Source organism: Chlamydotis macqueenii, chromosome 3, assembly GCF_036417535.1.
Source record: "Chlamydotis macqueenii isolate bChlMac1 chromosome 3, bChlMac1.mat, whole genome shotgun sequence".
Taxonomy (NCBI): domain Eukaryota; kingdom Metazoa; phylum Chordata; class Aves; order Otidiformes; family Otididae; genus Chlamydotis; species Chlamydotis macqueenii.
Genome location: NC_141558.1, coordinates 12,135,579 through 12,160,303, shown reverse-complemented (window position 1 = coordinate 12,160,303; position 24,725 = coordinate 12,135,579). Strand labels below are relative to the sequence as shown.

The following is a 24,725-nucleotide window of genomic DNA, read 5'->3' as shown; positions in this document are numbered from 1 at the left end:
CTGGGTAGCTGACGATCTCTTCGCAGCATTTGAGCCAAGAGGATGTCTTTTTAAACTCAGCCTTCATTGCTGTTGCTGCATGTGGCACAGCAGTAGAGTTTTAAGAGTTTTTCTTGATCTCTAATCTGGATTGTGTTGCCCTTGCTAATATTAATAACCATTCTCCTGCCAGAGTAATCTCATTGGGAACAGACTTGACACCTTTACTGATGCCAAGTGCCACTCATGTACTTAGTTCCTTGTCTGTTGTGAATCTCTCCCCCACGATGGTTTGAAATCAAAGCATGTTGCTTTTTTGTTTGTTTTTTTTTCCTCTTTCATGATTTTCCCAATCAGAAAATGCAACAGAAGATTAATAACAGTGCATGGATTGTCACATTGCATGGTTGAAAGCATGGAAGTTGGAAGCAAACTTATAGTTTAAAAGAATAAAATTCACTAAACAAAGAACTTGCAGAGTGACCTTTCCTCCTCCTGAAAACTTAGTGATTGTACAGCTGTTCTCTCCTGTCTTTTCCTAATGCATATTCATAGAATTTCACGAGGAAAAAACATGTTTGGGAAACCATGATTATAAGTTAATTAAAAATAGTTTTCATTTTAGAAAATAAAATGTGTTGGCAGTGACATACTCATTGCTAATGGGTGATTGTACTTTTTCAATAATAATAAGAGATTGAATGAAACTCTAGAAGATGTTAGAATATGATTAACTAGATAATCTATGTATTTGAGTTTTTATTCCCAAATAAGCTGGATCTCCCAGAGCCAGAAGTGTGAGTTTATATTTGATAATTATATGAGACTCTTGAGCTTTCTTGCAGATTGTAATTCAATTCCATAAGAAAAAAACTTTTTAAATGAGATGAAAGAATGAGTGCCTCTAATTGCAGGAAGGCATTGTGACCAGCTTGGTCAGCTAGTTCAGTCCCTCATCTCAAACAGAGCCAGGCAGCTTACGCACCGCACTGTGCTGGAGCAGCAAATACGAGTACAGAACCCCGCAGTCCCAAATTATACCTTCCTCAAATACCAGTTTGGTTCTGTGGAACAAATAGGTACTGAAAGTGTTTATCAAGATGTCAGCTGTGTACTAGAGGATATTATATGGTGAGGTACGTTAGGGATGGCTGGAAGGTGTTTGGGACTTCTCGGACAACCTATGGCAGAGCAAGCAGCTGACCGAAACTAGGGACCTGTATCACAGAGGCAGAAAACTGGTGTCTTGTTTCTCCGAATCTGATGATAGAAGACGTTATGTGTGGATATGTTTGTCCAGCTCTTTATTCATGTATTCTTAAATACATGTAGACCCACTCAATTTTCTATAGTGTTTTGCATCCACATTACTGAAAACAACACAGCTCACTTTGGAAGATGGTGCTGAGATTCACGGTTCTGTCTGCCTCCGTCTCTGTATAGTCCCAGGTCCAAGGGCTGTATGCTAACATGATAAATATAGAAAAGTTACTATTGCAGAAAATTAGTCAAAATCATCCGATCTTTGCCTATTGAAGATGCTTTTTTCATGTGTAAGTGTCATTGAGTTAAATATTAATGGGGATAAGAATCCAGGTGAAAAAAGTCAAGTAAAAATACACTCAGCTAAATTAAGAGAGCCAGAAGATGCCTTATGAATCTACCTGAGGTAGTTAATATAATTGCTGAGAATCTTTAAGGGTCCACTGGGTCCTAAGCAAAGCACCTTATGACTGCAAAGGATAACACAATTTAAAGGAGAAAAAAGAAAAAAATATAAATAAACAGACCTTTTAAAGATTAGAACGAATAAAACAGTCTATTGTTTTACTTAAAAGGCATCTGGGTTGGAGCTAGAGAAATAACTGTATTAGTATACTTTAGTATACTATGGGATTTAAATTCAGATTATGCCAAATTAGGTCAATGTCATACATGAGAAGATGAGGACTTCAAAGATAAAGCTGGGGCAATTGTTCTAAATACTATAAATCGCAAATCCATCGTTTAGTCAAAATGGCTAATTTCTGGGACATCTGTGTATACAATTAGGCCTGTGGCAATTAATGTGAAAGGTTGAACTCTCTCATATTTGCACTAAGTTTACCAAAACGTGTGGATGGGAGCTTGTGCTGTGGATGGTAAAGCAGTGTGCTGCCCTTGATTAACAGATGTATGAGTCCTTGCAGCTGGTTCTTGTAGTTCAGAGAAGATGCAGGGCCTAAAGCAAGAAAGCCCTGTGACATCTTGCAGTGTTGGTAGAGGAGGGATGTGCAGAGTCTGGGGAAGGAGAATCTGCTTGCTGGAAGCACCTGAAGAAATGGTGGGCCACTTCCACGTCCAGTTACATCTGTACACAGCACAATGCACTTGTCTTAACAGCTGTGTCCTGAAGGTGTTGAAGCATTTCTGGATGGAGTTTCTAGCCCAATGGGTTGAGCATTTTGTACTTTCTGATGACAGAATTCCCCAACTTTGTACTAACCGAATGCTTTCACGAAAGACACCTTTCTTCTCAGTGTCAGGGGTGTTTGTGCGGCCAAGTTGTGTGCTGTCGTGGCAAAAGAGTTTGCTGGCAGCCCTCGTTTTTTCTGGTGGGCTGAAGGTTGGGGAAGGGAGTGAGGGCATACCGAGGAGAACCATGGCCAAAGGGGAGAGGGACCATGAGATGTTTCAGGAAGAGGCCTGGTGCCACTGCTAGTATGGCAGTGGAGGATGTGTTGGCTACACATAGACTAGGAGGAATGGTTAACTTTGCGTCTGCTCAAGGAAGGTTCTGATAAAAGAAGTTAAAAAATATATTGATTCATTGAAGCAGTGGAAAGTATGTCCTTCTAAGGAGAAAAGAACTTCTCCTTTGAGATAGGAGAAGATGTCAAACGCAATAGATCAATATCAGGAATGGGTGGTAATATGGACTAGAAATCAATGCGTTCAATGCGGTGCTGTCGTTAGCGGTAGATGCTGTACTGGGAGATAAAAGTGGAAATGCTAAGCTAGGCTCAGGAAAGAAATTATTCATGGCTTTGTGGTTCTGTACAGGACAACTTAAGTACTGTTTGTCGTCTGATTAAAAAATAACTGAAAGACATCTCCTGTCGTGAAACAAACTGTAGTAGAATGGGAAAAAGTTAAGGAAAAGGGTTTCTCAAAAATACATGAAAGGACTTGTTTGGTCAAAGGTCAAAGGACCTGGAAATATCTCAAGGGCCAACATGAATAGTACTAAAATTACCGTGTTTATCTCTACACACATGCATATTTTGTGTTTCTGTGTGTTTTATGTTTAATATTTATAAGTGTGTATACAAAATATATATAACAATTGTAGTGGATCTCTCCAGAGTTAACAGTGATGAAATATAAACCATCTATTGTGTATCAACTATACAGCAAATATGTACATATACTTATATTTCCAGTTTGGTTTCATCATTTTTTGAGACCAAGTGTGTGGACTCGCACATTGCTCCCTCCCAGTGGATCATCTAGTGCTGTGCCATTACAAGTCTGTCTGACCACAGCCTTGTACCTGTGAGGAGTAGCTGCTAACATGAGTGTCATCTCAGAAAAGATTTTCAAGACCAACATAAAAAGGAATTCTGTGGACATTCCTGAATCTGCGGAAATTTTTTGTTAAATTCAAAGAAAAGGTGATGTCATCTTTTTCAGCCTTAGTGTAAAGAAAAGCTAGAAATTACCTAATCTGAAGGCAAATGAGCAGTCTGTCTCCAGGCCTTAAGACTGCTAACTGAAAGAAGCGTGTTGTCTTTTGCACAATTTTCAGCCTCTAATATTCAAGCATAGCTTAGGTTCTTGTTCACTAGCGAATCCATGGAGTTGCGTTTGGCTAAAAGCAGCAGTGAGTACAAAACAAGTGATGCATTCGAGCTTTGTCGTTAATTCCAGTACAAAATGTTCACAGCAACTTGGTTAATTGTATTAATTTATTTCTTCTTAAGGCATAATGGGGAAACAGAATAGCAAGCTGGCTCCTGAGGTGATGGAGGATCTGGTGAAGAGCACGGAGTTCAATGAACACGAGCTAAAACAATGGTACAAAGGATTTCTAAAGGACTGTCCAAGTGGTAGACTGAACCTTGAAGAGTTTCAGCAGCTCTACGTAAAAGTAAGTTATTTATTAATTTCCCATTATATGGCCGTAGGAAAGGTTGCAAAGTAACATAAAGCAAACATGCAGTCAAGAGCTGCCATTCATTTAGACTAAGGAATGCCTTTGCTAGGAGAAGCAATGGTGAATACAGGAAGATAAATGACAAGTGCAGCCCTCATCGTGCCAGTGATTCGTATAGCTAGAGTGACCTGAACCAAAAGTTTAGAAAAAACCCTGTGATTGACTCACAAGGAATATATACTCTCCGCATTATGTAATTTGTAGCCCTCTTTCACCTTCAAAGAGTGGTTGTGGTCCTGTTCAATAAACCACGCTGTACCCGTATAGTACCACTGGAATATAAACCCTGTGATTGCTGGACCTGCTTATATAAAAGACTGTCCTTCTTTTGCTTTCAACAAAAGTGGTGAAGTTTCATGGCTCTATGTCCTGTGGATAAATTACGCACTGTGCACAAAGGATTTCTTTCTCTAAATTTTAAGTACTGTCTTCCTTTTTCCCTACTGTCTCTTTGCTCTCGTTATATAGGAAAGGAAAACCAGGCTGCTTGGTTTATTTTCTTCTTATTTTTCATTATTTTATCAAGTTCAATGTAGACTTTTCCTTACATTTATTATGCATTTATTCTGTAACAAGAAGAGCATGGGGGCAGCATAAGAAGTGTATTCATGTTATAAAGATAATTATATTTTAATTCAGAATCGAGTGTCTGTCTAAAGGTCAGAGGCTTCAAAGTAATTTTAATTAGGAAAAATATTGGATGGTGTTGATGAACAGTAGGATCAGAACAGTTCAAAAATACAACGTGAGGCTGAATAAAAATAAAAAAGCCTTTCAAATGCAAGTAGTTAATACTGAGCTCACTGACTTCTCCAGACAAGTGGGACTGTCTGTCATTTCCCTTAAATGCGTGCTACAGTCCTTTCCTGAATTTATTCAGCCTTGAACCAGATCACTCCGCAAATTATTATGTAGCCCCTCTTTCAGTCTAATGAATGGTCTAACAAAAACTGCTAACTCCAGCTCACATAAATAAGCTTCTGTCTTCATATTTTAGTATTTATGGCTCAAGATGTTGCCTCACAATCCTTTTCTTCAGAAACGACTGATTTTGTAATAACTGTTATTTTCAGATGAAAGAATTTTTACTGCCTCAGGTATTGTGCTTGTTATTGACAGATAATGTATAGCTTCCATTTTAAATAGTACTCGGTGCCCATCTACCAAGATCAGACATCTAATCATTTCTCTTGCGTGTTTCTGAGGCAAGTAAGTGGTCTTTACAAAATATGGGCTCCAAATAAAGTATGTGAAGTGCTTAACTCTTTATAAATCATTATTTTCTTTTTGACACATTACAATAAAGGGATTAATTTTTTTATTATTATTTTGTGTGTTGTGGGGAAGATATTTTCTGACAATAGTTCAAAGCTGTTAGGACTTCCTTCAAAGCAGTGTTTGAAGTACTCGCAGATATTTCATAATATACTTTACTCATGAAGAAATATCAGAGAGTAAATTCAGTATCATGTATACAAAAATGGGAGTGCAATGTGAAGAGCACAGCAGTATTTTGCTGTTGAAATTTGGAGACAGCTCTGTAGTCTTACTAAGCTGCAATGTCTGGCTTTTATTTTTAAGGCCCCATATATTTTTAGATATGCACATCAAATAAGATTGTCTCCCTTGCTTTGGTATGGGTTATGGGTTTTGGGATCTGCTCTGTAATGGTACTGTCATGTATTTAGTCTATTTTATTGTCTTTCTATATATAATGTCTATATATAGGGCAAAATACTAATTTTGCAGAGGAGAAATACAATTAGCTGTAGTAAATCCAGAGCTTTGCTTCTCCTGTCACAGAAATGCTTGTAAAATCATGGCCCTGGGCTCTCTGAGAAGCTAATAGTCTGAGTGCTGTCAGTGGTGGCGACTTCTCCTGTGTAGGACGTTCTGCTCACCCCGGCTGCTGGCTGCAGACAAAACCCCAGATATGATCTTTCCAGGAGGAGCCACCAGCAGGAGACCCAAACCGTTATGATGACATTAACAGTATTCCAGTTCCTTTAATGCATATTCAGGGTGCAAATGCGTGAAGGGTGTATTGATTATTAATTCCTCTGCGTGAACTTAGAGTTGGGAGGGATGACATTTTATCTGTTGGACTGAACTGGATTTTATCGAAGAAGATTACCATAAATAAATATATTTGGAAAAGAAATACAAGATGTGCCTTCAATTCAGATTTACTTTTTCTTAAGATGACACGGTTTCTTTGTTCAGGAGAGTTCTGTGGTGCACTTTTCCTGTGATTGATAAAAGGGTGTTGGTCACCTGACTAAGATGCAAAGAAAGCTCTTGTTTTCTTTTACTCACACACAACAGAAAATATCCTGAACTTCAGGAGTAGAAACATTTTGTGTTATATTTGGAGCATTATTTTAAGGTGAATTTCCTTATTATCTCCACTTCTGCTCTTCCATCATAATTACAGTGGGATGCACAATCTTGGAGCACAGAAACTGCATTTTTGGGGGTGAAATTTAACTAGAAGATGTGTCCTGGGTTCACACCTAATATATTACTGTAACTAATGCCTGCTAATAAGCTGGAGTTGTTCTGAAGTAAAACATCCAGAATATGTGTGATAGGGATGTCGTGTCCTGAGCACTAAATCTTCCACTCTACGTATTGGCATCAATTGTACTGTGCTGCTTACTGGTGTAGATGTAGACTGTATTGACTAAAGGGGGAATTACTGTAGCTTGGCTTGGAAGCCTTTGCTATTGAAATTTCCATTATGAATACAAATCATGCAGTGCTTAAAATAAATAGCAGTTATACAAATGGACTCTACAGAAAAATTATTCGCAGCACTTTTAGTGGAAGTGTCTATAAAAATATTTAGTCAAGAACACCTCTTTTAAATAAACAGCTAATAGGCAGAAATACGCTTTATAGTGGTGCATGTTTAGCATTGTCTGCAATCTGACAGGTTCCCTAGAGCTTCTGGTACGGTTTTGGGTGGGTAGATGCTTATTGGGATCCAGAATTTGTGGCAAGCTATTAGGGCTCATGTTTCCCTCTGTGTTGCTCAATAAGGTGAATGCTTCAGCAGTTTTTGAAATAGTTTACTGAAGAATTGTTTATATACTATAAGCCCAGAGCCGCAAAGAGAGCTAACTGCTGAAACATCAAGTTAGCTGCCCTGACAGTCTGCACAGAGCTTGAGAGGGGCAGAAATTTGTGGATTCAGTTCTGAGAAAGCTAAAAATCAAGCCAGCGTGTTGTAAACAAATGTGCCAATGCAAAACCACAAGGTATGCTCAGGATGGGAATTCATATTAGATTCTACATTTCTCCAGGGCATATGCATCTGTTTTCATATGGGAGTTGCATCTTTCAAACCTCTCCTGCAGAGAACTATCTAGGACGTTAGAAGTCAAAGGAAAATCAAGTGACTGGAATCCTTTTTCTTTCTCACTTAAGTAGCAAAGATAATGTGAATGTCTCGTCCTTACCACATTGGTTTAAGTACTCATCAAGCTGTAGGAAACTCTGAATCAATTATCATGTTCCTGTAAAGAGTTTGAATCCCCACTGCTCACCCTCTCGTTGCTCTACCTGTGGTGAGATGTGCCCTTCCGGGCTGCTGGCAATATCCCAATTAACCTCTTTTTCCGCAGGAAGTAGTGGTAAGTGGCATTGGACAGACTGGAACCTGCAGTTTCCATCTTCAAAGAGAATGTCCTAACTATTAAGCCTAATCCTTGCTTGCTTTATTCATTTTCCTTTTTTCTATCCTAAAAAGTCCTTAATTCTTTTCTCTTATATGGAACATCATTAGCATTGTGGGCACAGAGCTGAAGGAATTAATATGCAAAAGTGTCATTAAAATAAAATCTGCCGATAAAACATTCTGGACTGTTCCTATCATTCTTTAGGGTTTCTTGCAGTCTAGAGGGCCAAATACATTTTCCATCAGATCTTTTGAATTCACTGGGTTTAGATGATTATTCCCTAGAGTGTGTAAGTGTGCATAATCAGTGCTAACGTTCACAGGAATTATGCATGTTTATTAAGTGGAAAATAGGCTTCTATATTGTGATACTTCTTGGAACTGGGTCACTGAACATGAGAAGCATATTCTCTGGATTAAGAACAGAAACAAGCACCAATGGTCCTTTAACTGGAAGGGTAGGGTTGGGAGTGATCGTCATACAGTGTGAGCATTAAATAAAGTCATTTACTTTGTGACTTTGTTGCATATCTACTATTTAGCTATGTTTTGGGGTTTTATAGATAACGTTTAAATGAAAAAAATATAGTAATGCTCTTTGATAATTATCATCAAATGGTTTGTCGTATTTTTGTCTTCTATCTCACATTTCCTGCCTTGAAGGGAATTGATTTCCAGTCTTTCATTTAATATGTATAGAACAAAAGAATCTCAAAAATCTGTTGAAATTTAAGTGTGTATATTTGCAGCCTCTTTTTCTCTATCCAGATTTTCAAGACAAGACCAGCATCTTTCTAATGATGGCACAGAGCTCCTCAGAATGTTAGATTAGAGCTGCATTTCAGGCTTTCAGTGGCTGTGAAGAAGTGGGATTTTGGAAAGGCACAGCTGTGTTTGCAGATGGCCCTAACAAAGATGCAGTTGCACTGACAGACACTGATTTTCCTGGGATCATCTCTTTTAACTGGAAGAAGTGTGCTGGTCTTACAAGCCCAGTTTGGCCACTTAAGTTCTCCCCACAGTAGGAGTACTTTTCAAGTATATTATACCAATGTTAGGTATATTATACCTAATATAATGAATATATTTAGGTATATTATACCATTCCTGTATTGCTAAAGAACTACAGCATGTTTTGAAATCACGCAGATTATAAAAAATCTACTCATACAATGATTTTAGCCCGGGCTGTTGCTGCCTTCCAGAAGATGAGGGTGGTACCTCATGTACCAATGAGGGTGGTAGAACACTGGAACAAGTTTCCCAGAGAGGTGGTTGATGCCCCATCCCTGGAAACGTTCAAGGCCAGGTTGAACGGGGCTCTAAGCAACCTGATCTGGTTGGAGATGTCCCTGGTCCTTGCAGGGGGGTTGGACTAGACAACCTTTAAAGATCCCTTCCAACCCAAACCATTCTATGATTCTATAAGATCACATCTGGAGTGCTAGCAGTCTTCCTGGCCAATATGACAGTGTGTTTGTTGGATGCACCACCTAAATTTAACTGCAACAGAGAAAACATCATATGTATTTCTTTATAAGCATGACACTAGAAAATCCTTAAACAGGTTAATGGCACTGCTGTGTTACTGAATTTTTAAAACCTATACAGAAGAATAAAACTATTATTGCGGTGTTAGAGACAATTAGAAATAGTAATGAATGCAAACAAGTAAAGCAACTAACAGCTCTGATCCGGGGACATTACACAGTGGCTCTATAAGAAGCAGCGCATATGTAGATAGGCAAGTAGAGGCTAGAAAGAAATAGCAGTAACATTATTGGCATCAGTGGAAGTTCTGCGTTGGGGAGGTTTGTAGAACAATCTACGAAGTAAAGATTCTTAATGCATTCCTTAAGCACTTAATACAAATCTGCACATTTGAGACAATTAAAGTAAAATCATTAGAAACAAATACTCCTAAAGAGTAAAATACCTTTCACCAGAAGTGAAGTGAAAGTTCCTGTGAAAGAAAAATGAATATAGGAGAATCCAAGAGGCAGTATGTTGAAAAGCAAATGCATTTATGGTCCAGCATTGTCACAGGGGAGTGCTTTTCAGGATGAAGTATATGTTTAGTGCTCCAAAGCTGTATTAAAATTAGGTTGTGATAACTTTAAAAACAAAAGAGATCACAGTTGCTTTACCTACAGGACTTGGTTAAAAAAAAAAGGCATAGTCTTGTTGCCTGGATGTTTTCCATGCAAAACTGCTTTTGACATTATTCCTCCTCCTCCTTCTCCTTATAAACATGAATAGGCAGGTGCTGTGCCAAAATGCAGGTCTACTAGAAAACCACATAAAAGGCTTATTACATGTTTCAAACAGAAGCTGAGATTGTGCTGCATGAATTTTAAAACAAAGGGCCAAAATGCTTCTTACATATAAAACCAAAATCAAACAAACCCTGAAGGCAATGTTAACTTTGAAGCTAACTTTGAATGTTTCAGAGGAAGGGAGGATTCTGGTAACATGCTCTTCTGCTGCATTTCTGTCTTTGCGCTGATCCCAGGAAAAATAATTCTGGACTTAATATCATTTTACAGAACATCTTTTAAAATCTGGTTTTAGTAAACAGAGCTTTAAAGATCAGCAACCATATTGAAAAATAAAATACAGTAAATAAACATGGATTCTCATTTAACCTGCAAAGTAAAATGGAAACAGTAATTTTCAGAAGAGGACCAGCACGCTGGGTACCGAACTGTTCTGAAAATACAGCTGTAAATCACAACACTGGATACTAAGAGCCTTTAAAAATATAGAATGGAGTCAGTTTAGATGGAAATACTAATCTCACTGAATCTAATGGGAATTTTCATTCCTGTTCCTCATTTAAGCACTTAGAGCTGCTCTTGAAATTGTTTATCATTGTGAGACCCAAGTCCTGTGAAGTCTGGTGCAAGCTCCATTAACATCCAGTCCTACAAGCTGGATCCAAAGTCTGGAGAGCTTCTCTTATCACATGTAAAGAACATACGCATTGTTAGCTGTCATTTAAAGGCAGCAGTTACTGAAAAACTGAAGTCTATGTGGATGAATGGTGAGAGTAAAGGTTCTGAAATTATTACAAAAACAGTTTTAGAGGCAAAGAAGGACAAGTCCTGTTCTTTTTGCAGCATTATAGGTAGTGGCTAATTTCAAAGGCTAAAATATACTTTTCTTTGCTTCTGTTCCAGCTCACATAATGGCCCATATCCTCCAGACAATCTCTGGAGACTCTAAATCTAGAAAATCAGGAAGTTGGACAATTCTAAGAGATGAAATCTAAATAGCTAAATCTTAATTGCTCCAAATAGCAGCTTGTGGAGTGTCCAGGCTTGTGGGATGAATCTTCCTGGTGCTTGAACAATTCAGTAATATATGCTGACACCCTCTCTGTGAGAGGCAGGAACGATGGTCACAGGAATCCATAAAGCAGTCCGACTGTCCAAAGGCATCTCCAGGGCTTACAGAGTCAGCAGATGTGTGGGGATTTGAAGGTTTAGTCAAAACCTCTGATTATTACTAAGTATTGAATAGTGTAACTCTGTGGTTAGATGTGGTTCCTGGAGGCACTCTAAACTAACATCAAGTCCAAAGCATTGAAGAGAATATGTCTGGCCAGGGTAAGATGATACAGCCTGGAATGCTTAAAGATCTTACCATGTACATGCATGCCGTGCTTTCCAATTAGGATAAAAGAATCCAGACTGGGTAAATTTTCCAACAATAACATGCAAATTACTTTTACTTCATCTCTTATTTTGAAGGAAGCTCACCGGTTCCAAAAACTGTCATGCATTTTTGTAAGAGACCTTGTTCCTTTACAGCTCACCTTTACTCTGTTTTGAATTCTTCAGAGAAATCAAAACGATGAATTTGGGATACTGCAATTATTTCTGTAGCAAAACACTGAATTCATGAATATGGTTATGATTTCCCTGAAGTGTAATACAGAAGGAGTGGTGCAACTTGGATAGACAGAGCCATTGTTAATACAAAGTATCAAAGACCTGAAAGAAAAAAAAAATAAACAAAATTGTCAGAGCCAAGTCTCATAGCTGTTATGGTGTTCAGGTCTACTACGTCTTGTAACTACTTATTTTACCATTGTTACGTAGTCCTCAGAGCAGTCATTGATTGATAATGGTTCATAATCTTTACCCAACCTGTTGCAAAAGTCAAGTGTTTGGCGCTTCTTTCCTTCTGAAACTTCCTATCTCCCAGCTCTTTTCATACCACCTCCCTCCTTTCATGCCACCTCAGTGCTTTCCTTCTCATCAAAGGAAGGGTGTTCATGAAACCAGAGAAAACCCTTGAGGATGTTCAGTGGAGAGAGGGAGTGGTGATACTGACTACTTTTTTTCAGAGATATTCCTTTCTCTTGCAATCTAAATAAAATAACCATGAATGGAACATATAAAGTCTCTTTATTATGTATGGATAGGTGAGATATAAAAAGTTCTAATCACTTGCTTGATGTCTTTGGCAAGGTCAGGGTTGAAATTATTTCAAGGGTCCAAATGTAAGTGTCTCTTACTTTATTTCTTCGGAATGAGATTTTTTTCCCTACAGAATGGTGTGAGATGAGGTTTTTTTGACTTCATACATACACACTAGTATAGCTCTTCTGGACAGACTTTAATCAAATGTCTTCTCTAGATCTACACTGTGATCTGCTGTGGCCATGTCTTATTGCAAACCTGTATTTTAGGTCTTCAGTAACTTTGATTTTGAAAACTGGATCATCCTAAAACTTGTTCTGAATGCTAGTAAGTATGTGTTTTGTTACTTGAGACAAAGTGAACGAAGGTCTTTCAGGGACTTTAGCTTGTCACATTTCTTGAACTGTAAACATTTCTGTTTGTTTAAAATATAAAAAATATTTTAAAAGCTGTTTGGTTTTACAGAATTCCTGAACGACCCTTTCAAACCACTCATTTCAGCACAGCAATAAACTAATATGATATAAACTATTTTGTTTTAAAACATAGAAGTGTTTTCCTCTAGTATCAAAGTCTACTTCGAATATCTCACTTGTACACAAGGCTTGGGGCTGAAAACAGAGTTCTTGTTTCGTAAGGTACGCATGGGAACTTGGTGCTCTGAGCTGAGCCCCTTCACCCTGATGCGATGTCTCTGACTCCGTGCCTCAGCTTCACCTGCCCCTCTCCTCCCAGGGAACTCATCAGTCCTTCCGAAAATTAAATTACCTTAGTGATATGTACTTCCAGAGCTTCCCAGATGAACCGTTGTGAATCACTGTAGCTGGGTATGAATACTCCAAAAATTAAAGGGGTCTGATTAGTCTGGACCATGGCTCTTGCAGCCGTGCATTTTGTCTCAGCCTACTCCATCTGCTTGTGGTACTTGGAGAGGGCAAATCACTGTTCCCACTGCCATGCACACTGCTGTGGGTAGCTGTAGTGATGCAGGTGATGAAACATCAGGGTTTTTTTACAGGGTTCTGTGGTATGGAGTGATATTTGGGAGCTTGCTTAGTTGCCAAGGTAAGTGGAGTTTTTATGATCATATAGACATTAGTTGGGATTCCAGTCAGGTTTCTACTAATCATAGGCTGAACGTTTCCAGTACCTTGGGACATCAACTTTATTTTTCTTCAATGAGAGTAAATTTCCATCTTTTCATGTTTAATTAAGGCTCATAGGAATAGGCTGTTTGTACCGATGAACCTATTGATTGCTGAATTGAGATGACTTACTGCTACTTGGCATGAGAATTAGCTAGCTATCTTAATTTTATATTCAATCACAAACAAAACAAAATGGGAAAAACATGTGCTTTGGAAGATAAAGTAATCAGCACAAGAAAATTCAGGCTAGAGGAGATTTTGCCATCTTGCTGAAATAGATATGAAGCATTCTCAGAAGAGGTTGGTGTGAAATCCACCTGTATGAGAAGTTGTGAAGTTTGGCTCTCCGGTTGGATGGACAGCCCAGAACTGCATACACAGCTTTAAATAAAATCTCCCTGCAGTTCAGAGAAACAGCAGTATAAGCAGTTTCTCTGCTGAAATCAACATAAATCAACACTACAGTTCACCTCAAAGTGAATGTCAAAGTCAATTGGGGATTATTTCCATCTTAATAAAGGCATTTTAAAAAAAAGGAACAAAAAATTCTTAGGTCATTGATTGAAATAAGATTTTACATGGCCTTTGGCAGCAGCTTTCAATGGAAGTATATGCAATTACAAAGTTATTTCTAGAGGCCTGTGTCCTTTTTCACTTGGAAGGATATACACTAGAATTACTGTTGTCCCCTACTAGGAAATTACACACCTGTATGCATATGCATGACTTTTCACAGCTTTCTGTGAAAGATATTCACTAATTTGCTCCTCCCTGTCAAACCGGTCAGGCTGGGAGATGGTTAAAGCTCTATTCCAAGCTACATCAGTTTTGGCTATGTGACTCCTACCCCTAGTGCTAATACCAAATACACTGATTAAAAGCAGCAAGCCTTGAATTTGCTTTCATGTTTGCAGGCTCCAGCTAACACTGCTGCTTGTGTCCATATTGACTAGATCTGTGTCCCTCTTCTAAAATACCTTTTTCATACTAGAAACACTTTTAATTGTGTTGGTGTTTATTAATGTAGCAATTACAGTGCCTAATTTTATAATATGTGTCAGTGCAGATAATTAGGTAATTAAAGCATGTAACTGAAATTATGAGTTGTTTAAGAATGGACCAATTAAAACAAGAAATTGTGCTGTGAAAGCCTCACAGGATACTACAGGTAGAGCCAGCAGTTGACTTCAGGAGATCTCCTCCCTCCTAGTATGGATCTGTTTTCACCAGAATAAACTCCAGCCAGCTGCTATTTCAGCCAGCTGCTAACCACGGGTAGCGGGAAGGTGATGCTCTTTGGATGTGGTCCCGGTGAAATGCAGATGTCCTCAGTTCCCTTCAGAGTCTCCATGCACACATGCCTTAGCCCTGGCCAGAGAGGAGGCAGTTGTTCCTTCCGCCTTCCCCCTCACAGATGCTGGTGTCACTGTGGCATGTTGGGTGCTGTCCTCTGTACTCCACTAGCACTCCTAACTTCATTCAGGAGTAAAACACAAGAGACTGAAGGCTTGGAGCTACAGGCAAATCAGTATTTGGTGATGTGTTCATAAGCCATCTTTTCCCCAGGGTCCAATTTCTCCATTTCAGTATAAAGCATCTTCAGCACATCGAGTTATATTACATGTGGGTTGGTAAACTTGGTGCAAACATCATAGACACACGTTAAACTTCTCCCAGTCTCTTGATTAGGACAAGTCACTTAGGTGGTAATCCACTGCTCTGAGTTCACAGTTGCTGAGTGGTGAGCAAATCCAAAACTTTTCTTGGAAGAATAAAGTCATACCATTTCATGCATATCTAAAGCCACAGAAAGGTACAGCTGAGCATCAGCTTCACAATAATGGTATGAAACACATAATTTTCTTCTTATCTCTTCTGTTGTTTATTTGTGCAGAACAAGGGATGCCTTAATACTTCATTTAGAAAGTAATTTGACTTTTTAAAAATATAATGTCCATACATGGAATCATGGAATTTGTGGTTTAATTGCTTGGTTTTTTTTTTTTTTTTAAAGAAAAGTAATACTTCAGATAACACTTGGCCTGAGAAAGGTAAATTTTCTGAGTTCCAGTATATGGTAGTTCTTAAAAAGTCATCAAGAAAACTGTGATTAAAGTCTAGAACAGTTCCTTAAAGCTTATATAATGTCTTTTTTTTTTTTGAGTTGGAAGAAATGCTGTTATATGAAATAGGATTCTGAAAATGGGAGTTTATAATAGTAATAGTCGTATTTAATTGTAAGGGTGCTATATTAATCTTGGCCTCAAGAAGCAATTATTTATCTATCAATTAGTTCTTGCCACAGTTAAACACTGTATATGACAAGGGAAGCCAAACAAATTAGCAGCCTTGCGTTAGAATTGCAAGCTCTGTGCTGCAGACCAGCCCCTATGGTGTGTTAGTCTATCCACTCATTTATTTTTAAGATTCTTTTCCCCTGGACTTCTTTTGGTATAGCAGGAAAATGGTGTTTAATGGACCTGATGTTATTTTCACAGAGACATAAATTATGGGGTTCTTCTCATGTACAGCCAAGAACAGGGAGAACAAGGACAGTTTATGTGTGTCTGCTACCCTGGGGTATCCTTGAAACATGAAAGATCATGAAAGAGAGCACATGTTCAAAAAGAACATGTAAGGAAACTATTTTTCACTCTCAGAAAATTAGGTTGCTTATATAGAAAATAACTGCAGGTCCAGGGCAATAAAGCTGAGTAAAAAAGTAATGCTAACAGAAGGTAAATGGTGGAAATAAGAAGAAATCTTTGTATTCAGCAATTTCTTTTAAAGTGACGTACCTCTTTGTTACCTCTTTTTCTGTAAGAATAATTACATTTCACCAAAGAAATAAAATCTGTTTCCAAAGGCAGAATTTAACACATTCAGTATAAAAATTACATCATCACATAGCCAAACTTATTAAAGACTTCTGAAAATGATTAATCTGGCACACAAACTTCTAATAGGCCTCCCATAGATGTGGACGGTCAGTGGGAAATTAACTCTTGAGCTCTATCCAGTGGGCGATTGTCAGTGTGAGATAAGAGCTGCGTTCTGGCTGTATGAGGGTGGAATTTTTCCTACACAGGCACAATAAATAGTTTTTGCTAGCAATACAGGCTGCCAAATCAACCTATCAGAATAAAAACTATGTTGTGCTTTACACATGGGAAAAGTGTTCCAGAACAGTTAATCTCTATGAAAACAGTATCGCCAATAGTACTTGCCCTCAGGCAGTTTTCAGTTATTTGTTTCCATTTTCTATACGTGTACCCAGTGTTCTTTATTTCTATGTGATTGTTCATCTCAATCAGCTTTGCTCTCATCTGTTCTGGGCTCATACATTTTACATATTGCCAGAATACTTTGAGCTATATTTAAGTTTCCAGATTCATAGAAACATTGTTCTACATACAATGCTATGAAAGCCAGTACATGGTCCTGAGAGGACCGCTGGTTTCTGTGGGATGGCCCATGTCACTGTGAAGTGCGCCAGTGGGCAAGAACACTTTTTACCTTTTCCCTTTTTCTTTCGTGTAGAGTGAAAGCCTGGAATGATACAAAAATTCCGTGTAAGTCCTGTATATGTGTGGTGTGAGTGAGTTCACGTAGCTTGCTGGTTGAAGAAGTCTCTCCCAGGTTTTATTAGCAGCATGCTGGTGTAACAGCTGGGTCAGTGGACAGCTGCAGTCATGTTATTGTTCAGACAAGATGTCTTGGAGCCAAAAGAACAGCAAGGGGAAACAAATCTCTTTAGAAGAAAGGCAATCCCTAGTTACTGTGTAGATCATTTGCTGTATAACAAAAGGGAGCTGGAACAGTGCACAAGTCACATGTATAGTGAAGTAGAAGCATTATGGTGGGAGGTAAGAGTTTGACCAAAGTGAGAATAGTTCTTTAGTGTAATACACGATGGACTAAAAATGCACTTTTTGAATTTTTAAAACTCATTTATTTTATTAGGGCTTCAATTCTTGCTATCACTGGGTAAATTCACAGAATGCAACATAATGAGAAAGCAAAAGTTTTCTCCCCTAAGGAGCAAAGTGCCCTCCTTCCTCTCGTGGGCCAGAAAATGCCACCTTGGCATGTCCAAAGTTCTGCACAGTCCTAGATTTGGCTTGCATTTTACCAGTTTCTTGTTTTATAACACATGATATACTTTGCAAAGTAATGACAGATGGCATTACAACTATTTCTTTTTTTGTGATGAGAACATGTTCACCTCTTTTTGTCTTTTATATGGAAATTCCTTCTCTCTTGGTAACTTCCACAAGCAAATAATCTGTTACCAAGCTCATTCTGAAATGACAAATATGGTATCTGGAAGTGCACTGGGCACTCTGTACTGGTCACTCCTGGGAACTCTCATTCAAGCCATTGTGGGTTTTTTCAGTTCGTTGGCCAAACAAATCAGAGTTCCACATCTGTTTAGCCAGATGGTCTTTCTAGTGTCATAAGACAAGTACAGTCAAAATACTATCTACAGCTAGCACAAGGATTGTATTGGCAACTTGCTGCAGAAAAGGAGTTGTATCATGGAAAACCACTGTTGATGGCATTTGATGGTGGTTTCCTTTTCCAATAGGCAGCTGATGAGCACGATGTCCAGCCGTGGCGGGGTATGCAGATAGTAGGTGGCAACCTAAAAGAATGAATAGTGCTCTGGCTGGCTTCTGAATTGCAAGTTAGGAAAATTAATCTTCCTATTAATCTTAACCTGACCTGCCTGATATTATCAGATCTTTTTACTTCTTTGTTTCTTTTTCCAGTAGCTGTCAGCAAAATAGTATTATGTGCATTTTGGGTTCATTAGTTCATTAGAATACTTCTCTTTCTTCTCTTCTGCTGGATCCACTGTATGTACATTAGTACTGTTAGGTCTATACTACATAATTAAAAAAGAAGAAAGAACTTATTACAACTGCTGAGCTCCTAGCTAAAAGAAACTACCTGAGATCCCTGAGATCCTTTTCCAAATTCTGTTTCAGTTGATTATGGCCGTATAAGGAAGCTTGTCCCAGAGGCTGATCCAGCTGTGGTAATTCCTAAGAATTTACAGTGACTGGCTATTATGATGGAGTCAATTGAAAGTTCAAATGTTGAATTACACTTCTGTATAGTTAATAAAATTAATTTTGTCCCTATAGACCTTGAAACTTCCAGTATTATAGGAGAAATGTGTGGGACTATGTTATTACTGGAGAGCAAAGGCATCTCCAGTGGGCAAATAATCTCGTTACAAGATAGATGTATGAGACAGAGGGCAGAAACCATTCTTCGAATGAACCTCTCTACCTGTATCTAAAGGGTGCCAGAGAGCTGTTAGAAGGCTAGAATTGGGAAGAGGCATCCAGACACTAGTAAGAAGTATTTGAGAGTAAAACAATTTTACATAATAATTTAAAAATTAATCCCAATTACAAACTATCATAGGGACTTCATAAGGTTGTTTGGAACATATAGGAATGCTTTATATAAAAATCTCTTAATATTTTATTAGAAAATAGTAAAGTAAGCAATAAACTCACTTCACACACTATTTTTTAAAATTGTTATTAAAATCAAGGATCCACTGCAGTCATTGCCAAGATTTTCTTCCCCTTTGATGGAAGCAAGATCAAGTCCTGTGGATTCAGATGGACAAAGGGAAAATAGGAGATACGTGAAGAAAAAGTGTGCTTTTAGGCCTTTGTAAACTCTTTCTTTGCTTAGCTTAGAGTACATTCATACTGCAGGGGGAAAAAAAAAAAAGGTTGTTTCTGACTTTTTATTAGTTTTGTGATAATTACAATAATTACTTTAAAAGTCACAAGCCAGGAAATTCTAAATGAGACAGTGTAATTATAATATATAACTATAATAATGCTTCCTTCCATTCCTCACTTGGGTATTGTGAGGCTTAATTAGTTAATGTTTGTACAGCAGTAAAATGCAAAACACCATAAAAGTATTAAGCATTTTTCCTGTTTTAGTTCTTCAGTATAGCTGATTCTCTTTCACAAAATTCTTAAAGGGAATAATTTAAAAACATCTCTATAAACCAAACTGTGTTTTATATCTGTCTTGCTGGTAGTTGGAGTGGCAAATCAGTGTTTAATTGCATCAGTATTTCTCATGAACACGCTGACACTGTGACAATGGATTTGACCTAGAAATATTTGTTGATTATCATATTTCTGGGCCTTGCAACAAAACTGAAGTGTTCTCATGGGAGCCAGAGACACAGCTGACAGAAATTAATAGAGAATGAGTGACACAAGCTGACAAATCTTCATATTTTAGAAGGGAGAAAAAAATCATAAATAAATGCTGTTCAGTTGAAATAAATAAAACCTTTTGTCAAATATTCGGAATAGGAAAATCTATTATTTCTTCCTTTCTGCTGAACAGAGTTCAGTGAAGAAAAAAACCTTGTGCAATTTTAAAATCTGCAATGTATAAACAACAAATGGAGTTAGATCTCAAAGAATGTGGCACTGTAGACTAAAATATATTTTAAATTATCTTTAGGTCAAAGGAGTCACAAATAAGATCTGGGTATCAGAGTGATTGCTTTACAGACTGTAAGAATCAGTCTGTTAGAGGTGAAAATGGACCTAGGTTAATTTTCTGGAGATTATTACCACCTTTAGGGGTAATACTCAGATCCTGTGAGTTAAAATCCAGGACGTTCTCCACTAGATCATTGCTTATTTAGTCACCCTCATCCCTGCCATTGAGCTTCAGCACAGATGTAAGGGTTGGAATTAATTTTGCCATTGAAAAGCTAGTTTGTCATTTAGGCTGCACTAGAGTCAACGGAAAAAGAGAGACATTTCCAGAGGATTATTCATTTTTTCTGCCTTATACAAAACCACTTTCGTTTATTTAATAGCTAATGGACTGAAGGAGAGTTCTCAAAGGAATTAATCTGATCTTAAACATTTATTTTTGGAATAAATTAAATGATGCTATAGAAATGCTGTTCTCCATTTACTGTAAGGGATTCTCAAGTTTAATAGCTGTCTTTTCAACTTAGACAATTTAGATGCCTAAGATAAATTGCATCCTACATGTGCGAAGTATTAGCCTTAAGTCTGTAATGATGAGCATGAGCACAGCCCTCCAGCATGCTACACGCCAGCATGCAGAAGATACTTGAGCACATGTAGGAAGGGACAGTCCTCATCATTGACTAGAGTCATTCTCAAATGGATTTGTTTCAGTTTGGAGACCATTTTAGGTTTCTCCTTGCTGATGCCACCATAGAATAAAGAAGCTTCAATTGTAATCCATGTTTCGGTGAGCATAAGGACCTGTCAAATAAAATTAAAACAGGTATTTTCTTTCGGCAGAGATGGAGTGCTAAGCAGTTGGCTTTGGATTCATGTGGAGACTTTGACTGGTGCTTTTAAAAATAAGTTTTAATGAAAAAAACTGAGATAATACGAAATCTCAGTTCTATAAAGGCAGTGAAAGTTTTGCAGTTGACTTTCATGAATCCATTATTTCACCCATTAAATGAAATGGAGTGTGATCTGTTTTACTGGTAATCATATGATGATTAAAATACTAGTGTGATCAATACATAAACCCAATCATAATTAAATATTGACTCTTGCTTTTTTAACCTCAATCTCTCTATTATTTACGTTGTGTCAGGCTGGTTGGCTTTGTATTCAAGGCTGTATTTTGTTTGGAAAGAATTTTTCTAATCTAATATTGCCACTTACTCTGCTTCCAGCCGATTTATAAACATCCGCTTTTAGCAGGCAAGAGCTTTCCACTTTTGTAACCGCGAGAATTTCCATTATTGCATTTACATGTGTCTCAGCCGCTGCTAAGCAACAGGGCTGAATTACCTGCCAAAGCCTGGGTTTAAATCCCAGGTCTGTAAAAAGGATGGATAGAAATATAGATGTGTAATATACTTAAAATAACAAGTGAGGAGTGTGTTTTTGGAAATACGTAGAAATGTGGAGGTATAAAAGGAATACAGTTTCATTCTAGAAACATGTAAATAGGGGTAGTGTAATGTGTTAGAGAAAATTAGAGAGTCAATCAGTTTGCTATATTTAGGTGATTTGTTCTTGAAAACAAATTGTTGTCAGATTGTTTTTGCTTTGCCAAATCTTAGCACGAAGTGTTAGGTCTACATGCAGTGTTAGATAATGAGAAGCAAGGAGTAAGGAAAACATCAAGAAGAAAATTTAATTGAATGCGTGTAGTATTCCTAAATAGACCAAGTTTGATTCATAGTATTTTGTACAGTGGTTTTGCTTCTTCTCTTAAAAACAGATATATTTATATTTGGATAAGAAATGAGTCAGTCTCAAATGCTTTTCAAAGACTTGATTGACTTTCTTTTCTATTAATGTTTTTGGTCTCATGCCTTTGGCTTGACAGGTTGGGACTGTTTCTAAGAAATGGTTTGGATGTTATAAATGCTGTTGCAGTTAGTAACATTAGCCTTTCAGTCTAAGGGTGCATGATGGGTAGTGTTGTACCAACACAAGGCACAATGATGGTCTTTACCCTGCAGACCTTGTAGTCTGCATTTAAGGAGAAGGTGGTAGATGGGGGAAAACAGACCACAAGAATAAATATGAATAATGAAACAATACCAAGAGCCCTAAAACTCACAACCCAAAAGCCAGCTGACCCTTGTCAAGCCTTGGGTAGCCACAGATTAATTTCAAGAGATTTTGAAGAGAAGGAAATACCCTGTAGTGGGCACGTGCTGGAAGAACACATAATACTGCTTGCTCCGAAACTGTAGGTAGTTACAGGCAACATCACTGCTTGAAGTGGAGAGCTGGTCTACGTTTGTGCCTTGGTACGGTGAAGAAAGAAGTACCATGAAGGCCACAGGTTGAAGTGACTGGACAAGTAGATGAATTTTCCAGCAGTGTTGGCATGGCATTAATAGTGGGACGATAAATGTTTGTTGGACAGAGAACATTGTAAAGGAGCAAGTTCAAACTGTTTGAACAGAGACAATGTCAAATTTTCATCATGTACAACAGAAGAAGTGCTTTATTCTCCTCTGAATTTTGTTCATATTTTTCCCTGCTTTTGAAGGCATTTTATAATTCTTTAAGGCGTTCCCTCCTTTAGAATAGCACTACAAGCCAAGTACCACATTTAACTGTCTCTATTAAAGTATTTAAGAGAAGTTTCCTACAAAATGGTTACTCTTTACAGCACTTCAAGACACAGTCTGATGAGAACATCATAAAATATCATTTTAGACAGGCAGTTTATGCAGTAAATTCTTGATACTTTCTTTAGTTCCCTTGGTTTGCTTGGAAATGGTGTGTATACATGTAATTCTTTAACACTGGAGTGACAAAAAACAAAGCATTTCACACGTATTGCTTGTACTTTGGTACACACTGTTTTACTAACAAAACTGTTGAAATGAGGCAACAAAACTGTTGTGACATTTGAGGCAAAATATTTAGGCTGTGAAAAACAATAGAACAAAATACTATGCAGAAAAAAAATGATACTAACACTTTTAGGGCTGTGGAAAACAAGAATAGAACAACTGAATTTGTAAGATCATTTTAAAAATTTAGGACTAGTTTATCTTTCTGTAATAAAACGACACTGTATTTTTTAGGAAAAAAAAATTGGCAAGTGACATGGAAAAAGTGACATACAAGAAATCAGATTAAGTCAATGGTTCAGTCTAACTGAACACAGTTGTTTTTTTTCTTCCCCACCCAGGTAGCTACGTCCAGTTTAGCTATATTTCCCTTGTCAGCATCACTAGTATGAAGTCTGCAATTTATCCATTGGGATTTCTGTATTTACAGTTAGCTGAGGAAGAGTCAACACCACGCATTCCTTCCTCACCTCTTAGTGATCTCGAAAGGGGTAGGTGGACATGTGTATAAAGGTAATCTGGTTGATACTATTCACCTGACTTTCCAAAGAATTTGACGAAGCCCTTTACCAAATGAGAAATGAATGTCTCCTGGATTTCTTTACAGTTACAGAAAAGACATGGGCTCCTCCCCAGGATCACCCAGAGCAAGGATCTCATTAAGGTCTCTGATTTGACCCCATGTGAAACCTGTCACCCTCTGTTGACTACAGAGGGGCTTTGGGAAACAGGTCTCCCTTTGATAACCCCAGCCTTTGCAACTGCTCCCTTTAATATCCATGCTGGGTCTTAAACTGGATTTTCTGGATTCCTGCATTTCACAAGGCTTTATTATTTTTGTTGAATATAATATGGTAATGCTGTTTTAAAGGGCAATGTATTCTCAGCCATAAATGTCTTTTTCTTCTGGGGATATATTTAAAGCTGTAAGGAGAAACAATGGTTATCTCATTTGAAAATCTTACTACTCAGAGCAGTAATTGATATCTCAAGGAGTATGGCTACTTTTTTTTCTTTTCTCATGTGGATTATGATTCATAAAGGAGGATCTTATTAATTCCTTGAACAGCAATGCCTGAAGACATGAACCTGAAGTGCTTGGAATAAAGAGCTTGTGTCATTGGCACCATGGGAAGAAAAATAAACCTCTAAATAATTTGATTACCTCTCGTGCCAGCACTTCCATTAAAGCTGTCACCTGGGCTGATGTGTTTTAACTTAACTGAAAGAATTTGAGCTAATATACCCAGGGAGAACTTGAAATGCAAGATAAGCCTAAATAGCATCATGGGTCACAAATAAAAGACTTGTAAGTAAAACAAAACCAAAACAGCAAAAAAAAAAAAAAGATACATTGCCATGGTACTGAGGGACATGGATTAATGGTTTGTGGTTGGACTCGATGACCTTAAGGGTCCTTTCCAACCTAAATGATTCTATGATTTTATAAAAAACACATCTGCACGACATCAGTCAAGGTAACCACTCACTGTTCTTTTTAGTAGCCCTGTTGAAATGGAGAATGGGGGAGCTGTGTCCCTGGGTTAACCAGGAAAGAGAGTGAACCCTCTAATCCCACTGATCTTGAATGAGAGCAGAGCCTATATTGCATCAGCTCTGACAGCGGGGAGTTGTGTTTGCCAGTGGTTGTGCTGGCAGCTGTGCTCAGAGTGACCCCAGCTGGAACTCCCGGGGGGACTGGGATTATGTTACCGCTCCTCAACCAGCAGCTTTTGAAGCTGAGATGGTAGGGCAGGTCCAGAAGAAGCAGGTACTCTTTATTCTTGCTCTCTTCAGACTGTCACCCCAATGTGTCCTTGCAAATTGCTATTGTTTGTTGAAGGAGTAAGAAACAGTGCTGTGAGGCTGGCAATGCTGTTTCACTTACAGATAAAATAGGAGCAGTCTGCTGCTAAAATAGTCT

At 38.0% G+C, this 24,725-nt stretch overlaps 1 protein-coding gene across 3 annotated transcripts in view; it reads left to right on the top strand.

The window, feature by feature from the left end:
- VSNL1 (visinin like 1) overlaps positions 1-24,725 on the top strand; it is a 92,076-nt gene that overhangs the window by 38,128 nt on the left and 29,223 nt on the right. For all 3 annotated transcript variants that reach the window (XM_086743210.1, XM_086743212.1, XM_086743211.1), the window contains exon 2: positions 3,942-4,108. In XM_086743210.1, coding sequence (XP_086599336.1) covers positions 3,947-4,108 — 162 coding nt within the window. In that variant the 5' untranslated portion in view covers positions 3,942-3,946. The remainder of the gene's footprint in view (positions 1-3,941; positions 4,109-24,725) is intronic.